Here is a 22,665-nt window from a genome sequence, read left to right as displayed (position 1 = left end):
ATTAGATGGAGGAGGGGACTCCTCCCCCTCCTCCCCACCCTCCTGCTGAATCCCCGAATTGCTGACCAACCAATTGATCCCAGAAGCAGTTTGCTTCCCTCCTTCCCAAGCCTGGACAGCCTCCGGTCCCCACTGGACGGTCTACCCATTTGTCATGGTGAGATTTCTGAGGGGTTGAGGTGACCGAGGGGCTTGCACAGAAATATGGCAGCAGAATTGAAACGGTCAAGGAAGAACAGTTTCCCTTCCGTTTCTGAGGCAGTATGCATTAGCTCTAGTCGAGTTAAGATGGTAAAAAGGACAGGAGACTGCTTCCTCTGAACTCCTACCTACAAGGAGCCTGGGGTTTGGGCTGCAGTCAGCTGAGGCACCATGAGAGTTGGTGTTATATACCATGGGATCTGACAGTTCAGACAGCAGGAAGTTAAGTTTTTGCAGTTCTGTTTATGGAACTGGCCGAATGAAAATGCTGGCTGATGGTCTGCTTTTCATAGCCATTGACAACAGCTTCCTACAACACCTGGGTTTTCTTTGGAAGCTGTGAAGAGGCACTGAAAAGAACTAAAATAATTTCTTCTTGTCTTTAAAAAAAAAACTTGCAAAGTAATCTGAATGTGTGTGAGAGTAACTCTAATTCAGGTTGCATTTGGGTATGGAAAGAAATTACCTTGCATAAATTGCAGGTTTTGCTGAGCATATTTGATTTATGTGGAATTGCATTTTTATAGTCAAGCAAATTAGTCTGGACCCATGAATATAGCTGTTGTGATGCAACAAACTAGGAAGATGAGGGAGAGACGGTGGAATTACAGTAACAAATGAAAATTCGACCAACAATATTTCTATATCTTGGGAGATCCTAAAAGCTTTGCTTTTAAGCTGGACAACATGGCAATGGTATGTGAGAAAATACTCATACAATGATGTGTGAGAGAACACCAAAAACCAATATCCAGTTCTCTAAATTTTTTTAAGTTGGTCTGTTTGAATCTATAAGCTAAGTACATTTTTTCAATTTATTTAACAAATTGCATATGGAAAGATATTACTTATTATTTACTAGTAAGCACTTGCATATCCAAATGTCTAAATTCATTTTCTATTACCTATTTTACTGATAACTATGTCTCTTATTGATAAGGATTCTAGACTTAGGCCTAGAACAATTGACAACAACCTCTTCGACCCACAAATTCCAGTCAGTATCTAGAACAGTGCCTGCCACATAGTAAATATTCAACAAACAATAAGTGAATTAAATTACGTTAGTCGTTCTCAACAAAAGTAGTCAGCAAAACTTTTTCTATTTGAAAATAAATCTTTGAAATATTAGAGAGCAAAATCTTAGATCCATTTTGCCAGTAAAACAAAATATCCTAATATCCGATTGGGCTTCCCAGGTGGTTCAGTGTTAAAGAATAAGCCTGCCAATGCAGGAGACACAGGTTAGATCCCTGGGTCGGAAGACCTCCTGGAGAAGGAAGTGGCAACCCACTCCAGTATTTTTGTCCAGGAAATCCCGTGGACAGAGGAACCTGGTGGGCTAAGGTCACAAAAGAGTCAGACACGACTGAGGGACTAAACAACAGCAGATTAATAGACATCTAACATACGCAAAGAGTCGGACACGACCGAGCGACTGAACTGAACATAAATCTTAAAAATCATTAGACGCGGCCTCAAGGGTGAGTAAAGGCAAGGAACTACAATAGAGAAAGAAGTGGAAACGGACGGGTTTACTTCTAGGCAACCAGGACATTTGGGAACCTACCTTATGTGCCCTGCACTTAAGGCAATGAGGACGGGCTACTAGTGGCTCACACTAAGTGCAGACTTCCCAGGTGCTTCTGAAGATCCTAATGGGTTTTAGAGTTCTTCCCGGGCCATGCCTGCCCACACATCCTGGGCGTCTGCCAAGAGAGTGTGTTCTTTTTCTTAGATCATCTGGCACGTCCTCCCCGACCCCTCCCTCCACCCTGGACTTTGCCCACGGGGCTCCTTCTAAAGCCTTCTCACATAGCAAGGTCCAGTTTAACCTCCAGTGCTTTCGAGAAAGCTTGCCAGAACCCCTTTTGAGGTGCGCCGGCGCTCTCAGTACTTGAAATCTCTCGTCTAGCAGCCAGGACTTTCTAACCTGCTGTTTTTACAGGTGGGTAGCCCCTTACTACAGTGGGGCACCCCTCCCCCCAACGCTGGGGAGGTCTTTTCAGAAGTCACGTTAACCAGCCCCTAACACAGCCGAGTACAAAGAAAATGCCCAGGAAAGATCTGTTGAAATGAATCTAAACCCCAGAGGGGAAAGAAGTGCTCATGGCCAGCAGTAAAGGCCCTTCACGACCCCAGGGGAGGCCCGCGGTGCAGCTGGCCCTGTCCCCAGCGCTTCGCTGGCTGGAGACGGTGGCGCGGTAGAGGCTCGTGGAAATGCCTCTGATCGCCTTCGACTAATTTCTTCTTTACTTTTGCAGAGGAATCTACATTCTGCTCCAGCAGCCTCGGGGCACGCTATAAAGGGCGGTGCAAACCGAGCGACGTGGGGATTGGGATGGCCAGTCTCATGGCAATTTTAGCTTCGGCTTTCCTATGTAATGTTTAAAGTTTCGCAAACTCCAATTCTAAACTAGGAGCCGAGGGGGTAGAGCGTTTCCTGGTGCACAATTTTTCGCGTCCCAGGGAAGGTTCCGGGCATTTGTGGCTTTGCCTCACAGATCCTTTTCACGTTTCTCACCGCGGGGAATCTAAGAGCGCTAGTGGCCTTCACTTCCAGTCCGAGCCGAGAACCGCGGTTCAGCCCTGAGGTCTCAGCCGCTTCCTCCTTCAACCCTCTGGGCAAACCCAGAGCCGGCGAGTGGGGGAGCTCCCAGCCCGCGGTACTAGGCGGAATCGGGGGCACGGCGGGACTACAACTCCCAGGCTGCTCTGCGAGAAGCGAGGGGCGGGGGCGCGAGGGAGGGGCTTGCGGTAGAGGCGGGAGGGGGGGTGGGGGTGGCAGGGAAATCCCGCCCCGCTGCGCAGCAGCAGCGACACAAAGCCTGACTTTACAACCTCAGAGAGAAAGTGGAAGTGAGATGGTTTAGGTGGGGAGACAGGACAAGAGAAAAAACCTGAGAAGGGAAAGGCGCGTAGGTGGGAGCTGAGCGAAGCGAGGGTAGTGGGGAGACCCGCGCCTCGGCACCCTAGGAGGGGGGCTCTTATAACTAGTCCCCCCGCCCGCGCCCCGCCCCGCCCGCGCTGGGGTCTCCACAGCGCCCCGCCGGTCCCGGCTCCTCACGCAAAGCCCGGCTCCGCCCCGCGCGAAGCGGGGAGCCCGGCTGCCTGGCGGGTTCGGGGCGGGCTGGCAGGCTGCACCGTGGCTCCCCGGCCCGAGTGCGGGACGGCCGGCGCGGCTGCCGCGGACCGAGGAGGGGCTGTGAGCGAAGCGGAGCGGCGGCCGAATTAGGGCCGGGGCAGGGTAGGCTGCGGCTCCCGCACGAGCCAGGGGAGTAGTGTCGGGCTGAGGCGAGGTGAGGCGCGGGGCGCCTCGGGAGGGTCCCCCGTGGCCGCGAGCGGGGCGGGCGCACGCGGGCTGCCCGCGGAGAAGCGGGCGGTGGCTCCGCGGCAGGGAAGAGTGCAGACGGCGGGGTGCCGAGCCCGGCGCCGGTCGAGAGCTCTGGGCGCCCCCCTCCCGCAGGAGGAGCTTAGCGCTCCTCCGCCATCCCTCCCCCGCGCGTTCGGCTCGCTATCTCCGCGGGCTGCTGCGGGAGCGGCGGGGCCACCGCCCCCGGGGCGGGGCGGGGCGGGGCGTGAGGGGGGGGCGCGGGGGGCGGGGGGAGTTCGGAGGGCCGGCGGTTGGCGGGGCCGCGAGCCTCGCCGACCGTTTCGCGCCGGCGGCCCACGCCGCAGTGTGTCGTGTGGACGGCACCTTCTCAGACAGCCCGGTAGAGTCCAGCTCGGCGCCCGGCAGCCTTCGACGCGATGTTCCGCCGGAGCTTTAATCGTTTTGTAAGTACACTCGCTGCGGCTCCCCGCGTGCCGGTTCGCTTGCTCGCCAGCCCCTTCGCCCGGTCCCCCTGAACAGTTTCCTGAGGGGAGGACTGCGTCTCTGGGAGACACCAGCAGCGCCCGCTCTTACATTTTCACTGAAACGACGCTGCCCGGGGCGGTCGGGGTGGGGCGGTCAGGTAGGGCTCTCGGAGCACCCCGCCACCCCACCCCGACCCCGGCCCATTTATCCGCAGCTGCCCTGGGCTGTTCCTTACAAACTCTGTCTTGGACGGCGGGGCGGGGGGGGGGGCGCCCTCCGAGCTGGATGGTGGGGGACCCCCGGGGGGGACCGACCCAGGGGTCCCTCGGTGTGCCAGTTACTCGAAGATGGCGTTTTATTATCAGGGAGGTTGCTTTCTTTTGTTTCCTCTGCCACGAGCACATGGAGGTAAACCTGGACCTGTCACCGTGGTCCAAAAAAGCCCTGGGGGCTGAGGGGTGGGAGGCTGGGGCCGAGATCAGCCTGGCCCGGGGCTCGGCCGGCTGCTCACCCGAGGCCGAGCAAACTTTGGAGACCCAGACTGAGCCTTTCACCTTGAGGGTTTAATGAAAAGCGAGGGCGATCATCGGGGTGGGCTGAGTCGAGGTGGAGACGCGAGGAGGCGGCCCCGCCGCTGCCAAGCTAGCGCCGGGGCCGAAGCCTCGCCGAGCCCCGAACGCCCCAGACCTTGACCCGGGGGAGGAGGCGAGCTGCGGCTGGACTCCTCCGTCTGCGTCGACCCCCGTCCCCGATCCCCAGAAAAGGGAATTTTGTTGCCGAGGGAGTTTGGCATCCGGAAAACCGATTACTGACTTTTTCTTGAGTAACCTGTTCACTCCTAGAGGGTACGTGAAGAATGGAGTGAAACCGGGACCATCTACTTCTATGCTGCTATTAGTAGCAACTTCCTTAATTGCAAGATGAGGTGGCGGGAATAGGATTTTATTTCTGCCAGTAATGTGAAAGGAAGGATTCGTCAGTAAATGTGGATTTTTCTGGCCTTAGGAGAAATGGTTGAGTGCTGCGCGCGCCTACCAACCCCCCTTACAAGGTCTGTTTAAGAACTTGTCGGTTTGGCTGTTTTCCTGCGATTATTCGTAATCGAAGCACTGCTAGGATTTTTCACGCGTCGGATGAATTTGCTCTCGTTATTTTTTCTGCATTTGAAACTTTCACAAATGTACCCTGGCTAAACTAAGTAATTGTACGTCCCCTTCTAGGCTATTATTATCACAAGAGTGCTGTTAATGTTTTTCTAAAGGTTTACCTCACCAGAAGCATGTCTTATGAAATTGGAGCAGGTTTACCTGTGGCACAGCAATAGAGGTTGTGCATATCAGGATTTTGAAATCCGTAGGGATTGGCTTGTACTGTATGCTTTGCTAAAGCAAGTGACTAAAATTGGTTTCTCACATTTAGCCTGAGAAGGTAAAAGAGCATTGTGCTTCATAGTTCTGTTTCATGTAGATTCTTGTGATCCTGAGTGTTGTTTGGGGGTGTTAGGAAAGGAAAGGTGACAAAGAGGACTAATTGTAATATTTGGGAAGAGGATAATCTTTTCACATGGCATTCTTATACTGGAAAACAACTGGACTGTGGTTTGTAATACATTCCTTAGCTCAACATTGAGATGATGACATTCCCTGCCCCCCCCCCCCTTTTAAGGATTTGAACATTTGAAACCAAACAACCAGTCTGAAAGTATCAGTCTAGAAGTCCCCTTCATCTTTCTTTTGCTCAGAGTGGTCTGCGTTGTTTGAGTCTATTAAGGAATCAGTGCTGGCCGGGGAAGGCAGGGCATGCAGTAGAATTTGCAGCAGTTGTTGAGGTGCCAGCCTGCAGGTTTTGAGGCTAGTACTTTACATCCCCATCCAAGATCTCTGCGGAGAATATGCTCACGCTGAAAGGAGCTTTGACCTCATTGTTTCGGCTGGAATACCTGACTGCTTACATTTTCCTGCACAACCATGACTCTGGTTAAGTCTCCAGAATTTCTACCAGTGCAGTGAACTGAAAGCTTCTCAGGAGTTGTGTCTGAGCCTTAGGCCTAGGGCAAGGAATTAATCTGCAAACCCTTGGACAGAATGTGAAATATACTATCAAACACTTACTGCTAAAGAATGACTTCAGAAATAATTGGGGGGGGGGCAGTTTTTAGCTCCCCTAGTCAGCAAGCAAAATGCTGTCCTCGTCTTTTCCTTGGTAGAGACTGAGTGGCACTCCCATTTACATCACTAGAGGGATACAACGAAAGATTTCAGTTGATCTTTGCCTTGCACAGCAATATAGATGTAGTCTAAGTTGTGTGCTTTTTTTATATTTTGGAGATGGGGCTATGAATTCCTTTCAAAATTAAGTGCTTTTTTGTGTACCTGTGTACATCTGAAATTGACTTTGAATGTGATATAAATTCCAGTGATGCTGATTGTAGTTCTTGGTCACTGAAAACTAGATACTACATGTTAGGACAGGGCTTTACATTTTAAGGGCTTCCCTGGCGGCTCAGCTGGTAAAGAATCGGCCTGCAGTGCAGGAGACCTGGGTTCAATCCCTGGGTTGGGAAGATTCCCTGGAGGAGGGAAAGGCTACCCAGTATTCTGGCCTGGAGAATTCCATGGACTGTGTAGTTGATGGGGTTGCAAAGACAGACACAACTGAGTGACTTTCACTTAAATTTTAAACCTAACATGGTAAGTAGTATCATCTTTGATAGCTCAGTAGTGTTTGCCGAATCATTTTAAAAATACCATTTATTTCTCCAGGCCCAGGTTCTCCAGTTTTGAAAGAGAAAGTTCTTTAGCTTGAGCTAAAAGAAATAGTGATTCATTGTATTTTTTAAAGACATGGCCTTGATGTCTTTGCCATTAAAAAATTGTCTTATTTCCTTTCTGATGAATTATGACTTTCCTTCTGACAATTTTGTTGTAGAAAGAAATTGGTGGATTTGGTGTAGGATTTTCGGATTTAGGTATGTAGGGAATGTCTTAAAAGATTTAAGAGTTGAATGTCTGAGAGTATAATAAAAACTATATAGCCTGTTCCCACTCAACATCTCCAGTCTCCATAACTACAATAAATAATGGTAGCTTTCTCTGTACAATTACTTTCCTTTAAAAGAATGTTTAATTGGAAGTCTGGACTAATTGAGACTTAAGCATCAGGGACTTTTATTCTTTTACTCTTCAGTGACATTCCTAGTGATTACACTAGCATTTTCACATGAGTTGAAAGGTTTAATGAGAATCTAAACAAGAATTCCCCCCATTTGGCTTATTCACTTATTTCATGCTAACAATTCAAAACAAGACATTACTTGATAAAGTAGTTCAGGGGACTTGGCCAGGTGGATGTTATTTAACTAGCCTGTCAGAGAGTGATATTAAACAGGTGTGAATTTCTAGATCATTGACATATAAACGCTTAAGTTTCGAGTTGAAATACTGGGAAAAAAACTTCTCTCTCTGATTCTAGTAGCTCTCAAACTGTTTTGGCTCCATAAAGCATGCAGCATATAATAAAATCATCACAGAGAAAATGTTGTATCTGTTGAAGACACCCAGAACTGGAACGAAGTTGACTGCATAAGGTATTTTAAGGAAAATTCAAAGTAAGATAAAAAAATATTCAAAATAATGAAATAGGTAGCTAATGTATTCCTTTGAGTCTGATCTCTGGTGGCCTTTGTCTGCAGTGGCTTGAAGCAGGATTTCCATTCTGGGCCAGAGATTGAAGGCAGGTGGCAACAATGAGAGCACTGAATCCTGGCCACTAGACCACCAGGGCCAGTGGCCTGTGACAAGACCCTGGCCCTTTGGCTTTGTAGAAATGAATTGCCACAAAGAGATGGAAAGTAGTGAAATAAGTAAAGTGTTTCTTAGGAGGAAAAAGTGTACGTGTGGATAGACATACATGGGTGGGCTCAGAGAGAGTTGTGCCCTCGTGGTAGTTTGAATGGGGTATTTATTCCGGGTTTCCTTTGCCTCATAATCTTGCTCTGCCTGGCTCTGAGTTTGCAGTTTGGTTTCTCTCAGGATCTTCCCATGTGTGCACCCACTTCTCTTAGCCAAGATGGAGTCTAGTGAAGAGGCCTCTGGGTAGGTTGACATTGCCTACTGTGGGCTGCATCCCTTCCCTTTTGACATCCGAGGAGGCTTTCTGCGCCTGTGTAGTCGGGAAGGCCTCCTTGACCTCGAGAATGAGGAATGTGTGGCCTCTTTATCTCTTATCTGGGCAGCTCCTCTGCTCTTGGCTGTTATCTTTGTTTTGGAGTATCTGTCCACAGGGGACAAACTCCAGCTGCTCAGCTTGGGGCCTATCTGTCTGCTGCCTCAAGTCCAAGGCAAGACCAATTTAGTGAAGTAATATATGGAGACAATGAATAAAATTCAGGTAATTTGGGGGTCTTTTTGGAGCAAGGTTTTTTGTTTTCTCTTTGAATTAATGTTATCAGAGTAATTATACTTTTTTTTCTTGTTTCACTTCACTGAAATCCTTGCCCTGACATTGCTGAGCATGGAAAATATTGATGAGTCTTATTATGTTTAGAAATTTAACTGAATGTATGTAGTGCAATATTTTTGCATTTACACCAACATTACAAATGGCCTGTTCATCTTTGCTCCTACCAGGTAGTTCATACATGGCTGGATTTTTTAAAAATTTATTTATTTATTTATTTTGGCTGCACTGGGCATCAGTTGTGGCACATGGGATCCAGTTCCCAGGCTAGAGATCAAACCCGGGCGCCCTGCTTTGGGAGCTTAAAGTCCCAGCCACAGGACCACCCAGGAAGTCCCAATTTGTCCCTATTAAAAGCAACCTTTTATTATATTGTAATTTCTTTGGGGGCGGGGTTCCTTTTCCTGGCATAAAGAACTTTCCCCAGCAGGGAGCAAATCCGCACTTCCTACAGTGGAACCGCAGTTTTAACCACTGGACCAGGGAAGCCCCTGTCATTTCCTTTTAATTTCTGTGGCACTTTACATTAGTCTTTCTCCACTGGGAGAGAATCAACTCCTAATGCCCTAGAGAATCCATTTTATGTTATACTTATCTCCTGTGCATGCATCTGTAGATGAGGAATTCCAGTTGAAAAAGGCTGCCGTAGTCGTTGAAAGCTGCTGGGGGTAGGGACAGTTGGCACAGTGCCTGGTGCATAGTAGGTGTTTGATAAATATTTGAATGAAAAATTTTTATGTTTCACATAAATAATAGCTTCTGCTCATAGAGAGTGACATTTATAGTAAATTCTTCCTTATGAAAAATGGTTAAAAATGAGGAGTTCTAGTTAATTGGGTGTGATACTGTTGCAGGAAGGGAGACCCCTTCCAGGGCCCGAAACTGGGCTCTTGTCTAACACTCGGAAATGAATTATCCAAGGAGACACATGTGCTGACAAAGCAAGAGATTTTACTGGGAAAGGGCACCCGGGCAGAGAGCAGTAGGGTCAGGGAACCCAAGAGAACAGCTCTGCCACATGGCTCGCAGTCTCGGGTTTTATGGTGATGGGATTAGCTTCTGGGTTGTCTTTAGCCAATCATTCTGACTCAGAGTCCTTCCTGGTGGTGCACACCTTGTTCAGCCAAGACAGATGCCAAAGAGAAGGATTCTGGGAGGTGGTCGGACATGTGGTGTCTCCTTTTGACCTTTCCCGAACTCTTCCAGTTGGTGGAGGCTTATTAGTTCCGTGTTCCTTTCCAGGACCTCCTGTCGTAAAACAACTTATGCAAATAGTTACTATAGTGCCTGGCCAGGTAGAAGGTTTCAATCAGTGTGCTTCCTCTAACAATACTGTGATGTATAATAACAAATATATGTGTATTTGGTCTTTGTCCCTGTTTCTGGCCCAGAGCTCCTAAAACCCTTAGCATTTCCGACTTTGAGAGCAATAAAGGTGTTTTTTATAATGTTAATGAGGTGAATTGGGAAAGCATCTCTGGTTGGCGGCTGGTCACCAGGGAAACCAACCCTTTGATTAGAGGGTTGGGACTTTGAGTTCCACACCCCTGATTTCTGGGGATTGGAGAGGGCTTGGTGATTGAGTTCAATCACCAGTGACCAATAGGTTAGTCAGTCATGCCTGTTAATGAAGCCTGTATGAAGCTTCCAAGTTGGAGATTTTCGAAGAGCGGGCCATGCTCCTAGAGAGAGCACAGAAGCTCTGTGCCCTTTCCCCATTCCTTGTCCTATGCATCTCCTCCATTTGGCTGATCCTTGTATAATAATCCAGTGATCTAGGAAGTAAAATGTTTCTCTGAGTTCTGTAAGCCACTCTAGCAAATTAATGAAACCAAAGATGGAGATTGTGGGAACCTCTGATTTATAGCCAGTCACTCAGAAGTTCTGGCAACAACCTGGACTTGAGGCTGGTGTCTGAAACCCAAGGTGGAGGTTGTTGGGAAGCCCAGTTTGTAGCCAGTTGGTCAGAAACACAGCTGATAACCTGGACCTGCTGCTGATGTATGAAGTGGCTGGCTGGGGGAGTCTTGCAGGACTGAGCGCCTAACCTGGGGTATCTGATGCTACCTCTGGTCAGAAATAAGTTGAATTATGGGACACTCAGGTGATGTCTGAGAATTGCTTGTTGATGTGGGGACACCCCTCCATATTGGAACTGTGATCAGAACCTAAACATAGGTGTGTACTGATTACCAATTTTTAAACTATTAGAATAAATATATCTAATGACAAAGCTATACTGACCATAGTGTAATCTCTTAGATGATTACACCATTTTATGATCTTGCAGAGCATTATTTCATTCAACAAATACTCACTGAACATCTGTTATGTTCTGGGCACTATAGTAGGCCCTGGGACACATTGGTGAGCAAGACAAACTCCCTGTCTTCATGAGCGTTAATAGTCATTATGTACATGGCTGTAGATTTAGAGGACGTGGTGACTGCTCTGTAACACATTTGTGACAAACCATGCAACTTGCTTTTTTGTGAATAAGTTACTGTTATATACTTACTTGTTTGTCTTTCTACCAGAAATAGAGTGAACAATTTAGATTATTTTCTGGTTGTTTGGATTTCAGATAAAAAGGAATTTGTTGCATTTGACACCTTCAGTATGACCTAGACATGGCAAAGGGCTCTTTTGCAAATAGATGTTAGTCTGATTCTCTGTAAAGTGGGACACCTATTTAGGAATGAATCACTACTACTTGAAGTAAATATTAAATAACCTGAAAACAAGTTTTGTCTTTTTTTTAAATCCTGATCTGGGTTTGACTGATTCAGCAACATAAAACTCGGAATGTCTTCTGAACACCTTCTATAAGGGTTTACTGTTTGCTCCTTCTGTTTATGATTATTGTGCATAATTCAGCCCTTTAGTGGGTGATACTGAGTGCCTATAAATTAGGTAGTTTCCAGTGCTCTTAATGAGCTTTTAGCAGAAGTGAGATTTGAGCAGGTAAAGCTGGCCAATTTCACATTGGTACAACTGTCCAGGTGAGCTTGTTTCCTCACGTAGGCTGCCAGTTGACCAGCGACTGTGCAGTGGGTTCGAAAGGTAAAGTATAGCCAGTGGCCCCTGTGCTGTGCTTAGTCACTCAGTCATGTCTGATTCTTTGTGACCCCATGGACTGTAGCCCAGGCTGTTCTTTCCCTGGAGATTCTCTAGGCAAGAATACTGGAGTGGGTTGCCATGCCCTCCTCCAGAGGATCTTCCCAACCCAGAAATCCAGCCGGGGTCTCCTGCATTGCAGGTGGATTCTTTACCAGCTGAGCTACCAGTGGCCCCTGGAGAACCATAACTAACATCCCTGCCTCTGGATGATGTGCAGAGAACTAGCCCATGAGTGAATTCAAATACTGGTTTGTTGAGTGATAGGGAAAAATCATTAAGGTTGACTGCTTGTCTAACATGGTTGATAAGTTCTCCCAAAGAGGTGGGATCATGGGACAAAAATGAAAAACACTTTTTTTCCCCCTCAAGGTGGTGGAGTTTCCTGTATATCTGTAGTGCTTTATATGGAATAATCTTTTGCATCTGGAATTCTTCAGATTGGAAGGAATTTTCTGGTTGGGCAGAGTGAGGTTCTAGGCTTCCATAAGTGAAGTAGGTGCTATTTTCAAGTTTGTTTCCATTCACTTAACACTAACCTTCCTGGCCTGGGATAAGGGTAGGTCAGTGGTGACTGTAAAACAAACATTAGCATGACTGCAGCATATGTTAACACTACTGCAGTTTAGTGATGAATGAGTACTCAACACTGCAGATAGGGGCGTGGGGTGCCCTGTGCCAGTACATTGGCAGGCAGCCCCACACTTACTGTGGTGTGTGGAGGGATTGCTGGTTTGGCTGACTTACTGATTATTTGAGGTTTATAGATAATATTGGACTGTGGATATCCAGATTCGGGAGGTTAATATGTATTTGTGAAATACAGATTGTCATCAATTTTTGGCCCTATATTTAATAGAATGTGGGAGGATTGGTGAAGACTACCCTGTTCAAGCAGATACCGTGTATTTTTTTAGACTCCTCCATTATATGTTGTCATAAAGTAGTGTGGCTATATTTTTCTAGTCTCTTTTTCATGTAGATATTGAAAAAATCAGCAGTTTTCTTGATAATGATTATGCCTTTAGCATAGCATCAAGTAAACAGTAGATGCTCAATAAATACTTTCTGAATTGATAGCATAGTCTGATTCAGTAATAGAAGTTGAAAAATGACCAGCTACTGAGAAGCTTATGCGTTTCAGACTGGGCTACCAATGAGTGCATGGCACTAAAAATAACATCCTTTCAGTTACAAAATACTACACTATATTTATTCTAAATGAGAAAAAAAAAACTATACTTTCCTACCCACTTAAAAAGTAAGGAAAAGGTTTAGCATTTACTTGACGCTAGTTTCTCGATCAGCAAAAAAGATTATCTTTAGTGCCTTCCCCTTTGTTGGCCAGTCACAGAAAACTATAACCCATATCCTGTTCTCAACTTCTAAAATTATAAGCAAATTCATGTTCTTTTTGTTAAATCCCATGCATAAGCTTATATTTTCTGTTGCCACCAGCGCATCAAATCTTTTTGAAAACCAAAGCTGCAGAATTCACTCCCCCCAAGAGCATTATTTGGATTCAGGATTCCACTTGGTATTTGGTGCTGGGTGGATACCTGCAGTGAGAAGGCAGAGCAACCAGAGGAATTGTGGAGTTTGAGGGAAGCAGTTTTGTTGAGAAAAGAGCCTGAACCTTGTTTAAAAGGGTTAGTGTAAGTCCTGGTTTTGCCATTTACATCCTAGCTTGGGAATCGGGTACTGTAGTTCCTGTACATCAAAGTGTTCCTGAAGTGTGGTCTTTAGACTACCTGCAGAAGAATCATCTGGGAAGCTTATTAGAAATAGAAACTCTTGAGCCTCAAACCTACTGAATCCAAGTCTCAGGTGATAGGTGCCAGAAAACTGCATTTTTAGCAGGCACTCCAGGTAGTTCCTCAGTTCACAAAAATTGGAGAACATCCATATTCAATAACCTGGAGAAGGGATGGCTACCCACTCCAGTATTCTGGCCTGGAGAATTCCATGGGCTGTATAGTACATGGGGTCGCAAAGAGTCAGACACGACTGAGCGACTTTCACACATATATTGGATAAACACTGAAATGTTTATTTTCTGTGTACACTCTGTTCCTGTTTCTGAAGTCTCCTTTCTTCACCTATAGAATGAACATCACACCTACTTGGCATAATTGTTGAAGTTCGGTAGGCTATTCAGCACATACCAATTGTGCCAGAGGTCCCCAGAACCACACCCAAGTTCAATGGCTTACTGGCCAAACTCAGAAGACTCAGCATATAGTTGTCCTCACAGCTCTGATTTATTACAGAGAAAGGCTCCAAAGCAAAGTCAGCAAAGGGAAAAGGCTCAAGAGGCCACGTCTGCAGGAACCCAGGCACAACTCCCAACAGTCCTCTCCCAGTGGAGTCACACAGGTTGTGCTTAATTCCTCCAGCAATGTGTTGTCTCCAAAGGGAGCTTCTTAGAGACTCAGTGCCCAGAGTTTTTACTGGGAGCTGGTCACATAGACACACACCCTCTGCCTGGTACATGCAGAATTTCAGACTCCCAGAGGGAAAACAGGTATTTAGCATAAACCATAACGTTGTGCCAATAGTTGAGGCACAGTGAGCTATTCTTACCACTTAGGTTGGTGGGAACCTTCCCCAAGTCCAATTCCCCAGACACCAGCTGTGTCTATACCAACCTTGTAAGCAGACACTTTTAAGAATAGCAGTCAGACCTGCTCTGTTAACTTTTTCACTGTTAGGAAATCCTGGTATTTTTCAGAGAAGGGAAATGACTGACCCTTTGTCATTAAGCTAATCAAGCAGCAGAACTGAGTCTGTCTGAAACTCCCAGCAATCACCACCTTGTTCTCATTGCTGTACACATCGTGCTCCTGGATGATAGGTCATTGCTTTGCAGATCGTTGAATGCATTCACTGTCGCAGCAGAAGAGCAGCCTGCCGGTGATAAATTGATGCACCCAGTGGGGGAGCCAGGAAGTATTGATGTTTCTGCCAGTTTAGCGTCAACACTTGCTGGTTTCCTCTCTGGAGCATCACTAAATTCGTGGATTTTCAGTTTTTCTGACTTTTGTCACTGCCGCAACTCCTCCATGTTCCATCCATTTACCCATAGTCCCAGCCAACACTCATTAGCATCATTACTTCATCCCATTCTGTGATGGTTAGCTGTTAGCTCATAGGCAGCCAATTTTAAAAATCCTTTTGGGTAACACAGGTCCAAAGAGCAGGCATAGTGAAGAGTATTTGGTGAAGGATAATTATATAGGAAAGGCTGCCAAAAGGAAGACTAAATTCTTGGGCTAATGAATGAATTTTATGGAAATGTTTATAAGTAGTACTTCAGAATTTTTGAGTTCTGTGATCATGGAAAACCTCAGTGATATCTCTGGTTATTCTTAGTTTCAATCTTTTTTTTTTTAACCTGTTATCTAAAAGGAAAATTAATAATTCTGTTATGATTTGGGGCAAAGAATAAATCAGGAAATCATACTGGAAGATGCAGTAATCCTGCAGCTCAACGGGGAGCAGGAGCCAGGAGGGAGCTGTCACAAATAAGTAACAGCTGGGTACAGCAGATTATGTAAGTTACACCTGTTGTGTAAGCAGTGGGGATGTTCTTGAAGCTTCACAATTAATGTAGCTTGCAGTAATATAGATTAAGGGATCTGTAATGTAGTGCACAATTTACTTTGGCTTCTTTTCTGAAAACATCCATATGAATCAAAAGCTTCCTTTGAACACCCGTGCCCTACTGTAGAGGTATGTAAGGCACAGCCTTGCTCTCCAGTAGGTTGCAGTCTATTAGAGACAGAAGACCACGCATAAGAGCAACCTCCCCAGGCAGCAGGTAATCAGTGCTATCCTCCTGAAGGTACACACAGGAAATGCTGCCGGCATTCAGACCAGTGCACCAACTCCCTTGGGAGCAGTGCCAGGAGACACTCTTTTCTGAAATCCATTCTTCCAATGATGGTGGTCCTCAATATTCTGATTTGATACAGGAACTGGGATGGAAAAAGCATTTGGGGTAGTATTTCATGACCCTGCTTCATAATAACATTATATGACTGGTTATTTGGTTTTCCTGCTTACATAATAAGTGCACACTTCCAGAAACTTTTACTACATGGGGACAATATGGTAGTTTATTATCTTGAGTACATTGGTCATTTAAAAAAGCTGGGGATCCAGCATTTGTCCAGGAGCACCTTCCTTATAGTAACACTTCTGATTCACTGTCATTAAACAGCATAGCTCTTTTTTTTTTTTTTAATTTAGCTGCACCAGGCCGTAGTTGCAGTATGTGGGCTCTAGTTCCCTGATCAGGGATGAAACCTGGGCCCCCTGCATTGGGAACTTGGAGTGTCAGCCACTGGACCACCAGGGAAGTCCCAACATAGTTCTTAATAGACATTCAGAGCTGACCTTCATTGTACCTTTGTTGTTGTTTAGTCACTAAGTCGTGTCCAACTCTTCTGTGACTCCATGGACTGTAGCCCGCCAGGCTCCTCTGTCCATGGGATTTTCCCAGGCAGGAATACTGGAGTGGGTTGCCATTTCCTTCTCCAGGGCATTTTTCTGACCTTCATTGTACCTTACCAGAACATGAATTGCGTCTTATTCCCACATAGTTCATCACCACAGGCTGTTGATGCTACTTGTGCTTTATCACCATGACTGCCACTATAGTCCAAGTCATTAGCATCTCTTCTCTTTCACATTTGTTCCTCCTTCAATCTTCCCTCTTTCAACAGATGGCACCATCTTCTACCTAGTAGCTCAAGCTAGAACCCTAGCAATCATCCTTATTAACGTCTTTCCCTTTATCACCTACATCTGTTCTCAGCAAATCCAATAGGTTCTAATTCAGAAAGAGTTCTCAAATCCATCCACTTCTCTACTTTGCCATCCCTACCACCATCCAAGTCCAAGCTACCACTATCAGTTATCTGGATCATTGCAATAGATGATCTCATCTACTACTGCACTCTCCAATCCACCTTCCACACAGCATCAAAGGGATCTTTCACAGATGTGTATTTGAAAGCCTTCAGAGACTTTCCAGTACTCTCTAGATAAAGACCTGACCAGTATTAGGTGATTGACTTATTTCATTTAGCATGTTTTCAAGGTTTATTTGTATTGTAGCATGTATCAGTAGTTTATTCCTTTTTCTGACTCAATAATATTCCACTGAATGGATATACCACATTTGTTTATCCATTTGTTAGCTAATGGGCATTTGGATTGTTTATATTTTTTTACTATTATGAATAATAATTCTGCTTTGGACATTTTTGTATATGTTTTTGTGTGGACACATTTTCATTTCTGTTGGCTGTGTACCTAGATTTGGAATTGCCGGGTTAAATATTTAATTCTATGTTTAACATTTGGAGGAACTGCCAAACATTTCCACAGCTCTTCTGTATTTATTATTATTAAAAATTCTGTTAAAAGACATAGATAAAATTTATCCTAAACTTTTTAAAGTGTATAGTTCAGTTGGGCTTCCCTTGTGGCTCAGCTGGTAAAGAATCTGCCTGCAGTGTGGGAGACCTAGGTTCAATCCCTGGGTTGGGAAGATCCCCTGGAGAAGGGAAAGGCTACCCACTCTAGTATTTTGACCTGGAAAATTCCATGGACTCCATGGGGTCGCAAAGAGTCTGACACAACTGAGTGACTTTCACTTTCTTTTTTCATAGTTCAGTAGTGTTGAGTATATTCACATTGTTGTTCAACAGATCTCCAGAACTTTTTCATCTTACACAGCTGAAACTCTATACCCATTAAACAGCAACACCTCATTTCCCATTCCTTATTCCCCCCAGCCCCTAGTAACCACCACTGTACTTTCTGTTTTTAGGAATTTGACTATTTTAGATATCTCATATAAATGACGTCATACCATATTTTTCTTATTGTGACCTCATATAAATGGAGTCCTACATAATTTTCTTATTTATTTCACTTAGCATAATAGCCCCAAGATTCATCCATGCTGTAGCATGTGACATGATTTTCTTCCTTTTTAAGGCTGAATGATACTCTGTTTATGTATTGCATTTTGTTTATCCAACCATCTATTGATGGACATTTGGGTTGCTTCCATTTCTTGACAATTGTGAATATTGCTGCTATTAACAAAAGTGTGCATATAATCACTTTGAGATCCTGATTTCAAGATCTCATTCTTTTGGGTATATATGCAGAAGTAGGATTGTTGAATCATATGGTGGTTTTGTGTTTAATTTTTGAGGTGCATCTGTACTGTTTTCCATAGCAGCTGCACGATTTTACATACCCATCACCATTGCAGAAGGCTGCCAGTTTCTCCACATCCTCACCAACACTATTTTTTTTCCCCATTGGAGAGGGTGCTATTTGGTAGGAGCCATCCCCATCTGGTCCAATGGTGTTTATATGGTTGAGATTTGCATTTCTCTGATGAATAGTGACATTGAGCATCTTTTCATATGCTTTTGGCCATTTGTATATCATCTTTGGAGAAATGTCTGTTCATGTGGTTTGCATATTTTTTATCAGGTAATTTTTTGTTGTCCAGTTGTAGGAGTTCTTTATATATCTTAGATCTTAACCCTTTATCAGATATATGCTTTCTGTATATTTTCTTCCACTCAGTAGTTTGTTTCCCTTTTTATATTTTGTTGCCTTTTATGCATAGAAGTTTTTTAATTTGATGAAGTCCCATTTGTCTGTTTTTGCATTTGTTGCCTGTGCTTTTTTAGGGTCATCTCCAAGAAATCATTGCCAAATCCAATATCATGAAGCTTCTCCCCTATGTTTTCTTCTAGGATGTTTTTGTTTTAGGTCTTACATTTAGATCTTTAATCCATTTTGAATTGACTTTTGTATTTCGTGTAAGGTAAAGGTCCAACTTCATTCTTATGCATGTGGATATCCAGTTTTCCCAATGCCATTTGTTGAAAAGGCTATGTGGACTTTAGAATGGATTTTTCTATTATTGCAAGAAGTCATCCTCACTTTTTACCTTCCATCTGTCAAAGGACGTTAGTATATACCATTTTCCTTGTCTGGTAAACCTCTCTTGTTTAGTCAGTTCCTGAACTCTTACTCATCTCTCAGGGCTTGTCTTAATCTCACATCCCCAGAGAAGCTGTCCCTAATCCTTCCCACAGACTATGGCAGGTTCCCAGGTTCTCATAGCACTGTGAACCTTTCTTCTATACTCTTTATCACAGATGACTTTACATTTGCATATTATATTTGTTTGCTAACCTATATAGTATCAAGCTTCCCTCTGTCTAGTAAATTTCGTGAAAGTAAGAATTGTGACCATTTTTGGTGGTGGTGGTGGTTTAGCCGCTAAGTCGTGTCCAACTCTTGCCATCCCATGGACTGTAGCCTGCCCAGTTCCTCTGTCCATGGGAGTCTCCAGGTGAGAATACTGGAGTGGGTTGCCATTTCCATCTCCAGTGACCATTTTTGCTTATTGCTATATCGCTAATGTTTCAGTGCCTGACATGTAGTAATATGCTCAATAAAAATTGAACAAATAAATGAAATTTTATTACTATCTGTATTTTTAATCTTATTTCCCATTTATAATCATAGACTTTGAGAGCTTGTCTGAGAAGTAAAATTGTCCAGTCTTTAGACATCAGTGTTGTGTTCAGTTAAAAAAGAAACATTATTCATATTCTAGAAATGAATTTATTTCCTCTAGAATGCTGTGTTTTAAATATATACAATAGAATATCTGTTTTTCACTATAATGTATTTAATGTTCTCTGATGTACTTAGTGAAAAACTTGATGAGCATCACTGTTGTATACACATTTTCAACATTCACTTTGTTAAAGTTTGCTCAGTTCAGCTCAGTTGTGTCCGACTCTTTGTGACCCCGTGGACTACAGCACTCCAGGCTTCCCTGTCCTTCACCAACTCCCAGAGCTTGCTCAAACTCATGTCCATTGAGTTGGTGATGCCATCCAACCATCTCATCCTCTGTCATCCCCTTCTCCTGCCTTCAATCTTTCCCAGCATCAGGGTCTTTTCCAATGAGTCATTTCTTTGCATCAGGTGGCCAAAGTATTGGAGTTTGAGCTTCAACATCAGTCTTTCCAATGAAGATTCAGGACTGATTTCCTTTAGGATGGACTGGTTGGATCTCCTTGCAGTCTCTCAAGAGTCTTCTCCAACACCACAGTTCAAAAGCATCAATTCTTCGGCACTCAACTTTCTTTATAGTCCAACTCTCACATCCATACATGACTACTGGAAAAAACATAGCTTTGACTAGACAGACTTTGTTGGCAAAGTAATGTCTCTGCTGTTTAATATGCTGTCTAGGTTGATCATAGCTTTCTTCCAAGGAGCAAGTGTCTTAATTTCATGGCTTGCAGTCACCATCTGCAGTGATTTTGGAGCCCCCCAAAATAAAGTCTCTTACTGTTTCCATTGTTTCCCCATCTATTTGCCATAAAGTGATGGGACCGGATGTCATGATCTTAGTTTTCTGAATGTTGAGTTTTAAGCCAACTTAAAGTTCACAAAAGTTGAAGTTTGCTACTATACTTTAAACATACTGACTTCAAGGATCCCCTTCTGGTCCAATGGTTAGGACTCAGTACTTTCACTGCCAGGGCCTGGGTTTGATCCCTGATCAGGGAACTGAGATCCCACAAGTCCCATGCTATGGTCAAAATAATAATAAATATAAAAAAGTACTCACTTCACTATAAATAAATACCATATTTATTGATTAAAGTATTTCTTTCATTTTGTAAGTCTTTGATAATTTTTTAGTCTAGATGTTTCACAAATATTTGTTTTCTAAATTTCAAAAATAGTTATATTGAAGAGTAAGTACTTTTAATATTACTATCTTTGTGAATTTATTGTAGTCAGAAATGATAGTGGTAAGATTCTCATTTAAGCCCTTTATACATGAGGATGGAAATAATCTTTTTATTTTATATGGATCAGAATTTGAAGTGAGTTTTCTTTTTTATCTTTTTGCCTTCAACGTAAGCATTTGTGTTCTGCTAGGCTGTGTACAAAAATAACTATTCCGTATTCAGTGCCTTGAATTACTGATCTCTGATCCCACTGATACTCTGCAGGTTTATGGAGTTGTTTTAGTTTTGAATTGTCTTTGCCTTCTTACCATAATAACAGCTAAAACCAGAGTAGTAAATTCCTGACACTGTTTTAAGTGCTTTGCAAACTTTAGTTCATTATACACATTTGCTTATTGTATTAGTAAGGGTTCTCCTGAAAAACAACCAATAAGGGGTGTGTGTGTGTGTAAATACTTGTATATTTACTACTTTAGTATTATTTCTGTGTAACTATGTAAGTTTCTTCATGTATATATTAATACAGACACATATACACATATAAAGAAACTTACAAAGGATTGGCTCCCCTAATTTTCGAGGCTGACAAGTCTTAAGAGCCGGAGTCAGCAAGCTGGGGACCCAGGAGAGCCAATGGTGTAGTTCCCATCCAAGTCCAAAGACCTGAAAACCTGAAGAGCTGATGGTGTAAGTTTCAGTCCAAAGGCTATCAGGCTTGATACCCTGGAGAACCAGTGCTTCATTTCAAGACCCAAGGCCAATTAAACCAGTGTACCAGCTTAAAGGCCGTTAGGCAGGAGGAGCTGCCTCTTACTCAGAGGAGGGTTGATTGGTCCTTCCATTTTATTTAGGCCTTCAACTGGTTGAATGAGGTCCACTCATGTTATGGAGGACAATCTGCTTTACTCTCTCTACCAATTCAGATGTTAATCTCATCCAGGAATACCCTCACAGACAAACCCCCTATAATGTTTGACCAAATATCTGGCAGTATGTGGCACAGTCAAGTTGACACATAAAATTAACCATCGCAGTTATGTCCTAGGATCATGTGAAGATGAATGAACAAATCTCAAGTGTGTACAGCCCAGGAGTAGAAGACTTTACTATAATTGCCCATAGTCTGCTAGCCTTACCATCTGTTAAGTGAAGGGCTTGGACTGCTACATGGTCTGTAAGGTTCACTGAAGTCCTAGAATTGGTAAAGGATCTTAGAGACCTTTTAGTTGTCCAGCCTCTTTCATTTTACAGGTGAAGAAATAGAGGGCAAATGGCTTGTCCAAGATTATTCAGTGCATCGGAGTTCACAAAAAGAAATTGCAGGCTCAGCTTTGTAACCTGTGTCCTCAGTTTCCTCCTCTATGAACTGTGAGGGCTCTTGGATCATCAGTATTTCTTGAGCTTATAGAGATAGTATACTGGGTTTTGTGTGTGTGTGTGTGTGTATGTGTGTGAAGTCGCTCAGTCGTGTCCGACTCTTTGCAACCCCATGGACTGTAGCCTGCCAGGCTCCTCCGTCCATGGGATTTTCCAGGCAAGAATACTGGAGTGAGTTGCCGTTTCCTTCTCCAGAGGATCTTCCCCACCCAGGGATGGAACCCAGTCTCCCGCATTGTAGGCAGACGCTTTACCCTCTGAGCCACCAGGGGAGTCTTTTTTTTTTATTCAATATTAAATTGCTAAGATTCTTCATAAGGTTTCATGTAGCTGTAGTTGATTTGTTGTCACTGCTGAATAATATTTTACTTTGGGAATCTACTAGAATTTATCCATTCTGTCGATGAACTTATACGTTATTTTGCAGTTTTTTTTTCTGTGTGACCAGAAAAATGTGTCTTTTAATGTATATTTATAAAAGAGGTTCCTCCCAACGTATGTAGGATACACATATATAAACACACACTCAGCCACATGTATAGGAAGACAAATACATGTAATAACTCTAGAAATGTGCAACTCTACAAAAGGAGGTGAAATTGTTCTCCAAAGTAGTTTTACCATATGAATTCCCACTGGCGATGTATGAGTTCCCATTGCTTCATGTTTTTGCCTTTGATGTTGTTTGACGTCTTACATTTTGTCAGTTCTCTGATTACTAATGAGATTAAGCATCTTTGCATATGTTTCTGAGCCCTTTATGTTTCCCCTCTGAAATACTTGTTCATGTCTTTTAACTATTTTCTATTAGGCTATTGTTCTTCTACTGATTTATAATTATGAGTCCTTTTCATAATCATAGATTAATCCTTTGTTGATTACATATCTTGCAAATAT

General features: G+C 43.8%; 1 protein-coding gene across 5 annotated transcripts in view; it reads left to right on the top strand.

Moving 5' to 3' along the window:
- Positions 1-3,076: 3,076 nt before the first annotated feature.
- ATP11C (ATPase phospholipid transporting 11C) overlaps positions 3,077-22,665 on the top strand; it is a 168,011-nt gene continuing 148,422 nt past the window's right edge. For 3 of the 5 annotated variants that reach the window (XM_043895981.1, XM_043895976.1, XM_043895980.1), the window contains exon 1: positions 3,461-3,978. In XM_043895981.1, coding sequence (XP_043751916.1) covers positions 3,952-3,978 — 27 coding nt within the window. In that variant the 5' untranslated portion in view covers positions 3,461-3,951. The other 2 variants (XM_043895977.1, XM_043895978.1) reach the window with 2 other exon arrangements.

This window comes from Cervus elaphus, chromosome X (genome assembly GCF_910594005.1).
Source record: "Cervus elaphus chromosome X, mCerEla1.1, whole genome shotgun sequence".
Classification (NCBI taxonomy): Eukaryota; Metazoa; Chordata; class Mammalia; order Artiodactyla; family Cervidae; genus Cervus; species Cervus elaphus.
This window is presented reverse-complemented; position numbering and strand designations above follow the sequence as displayed.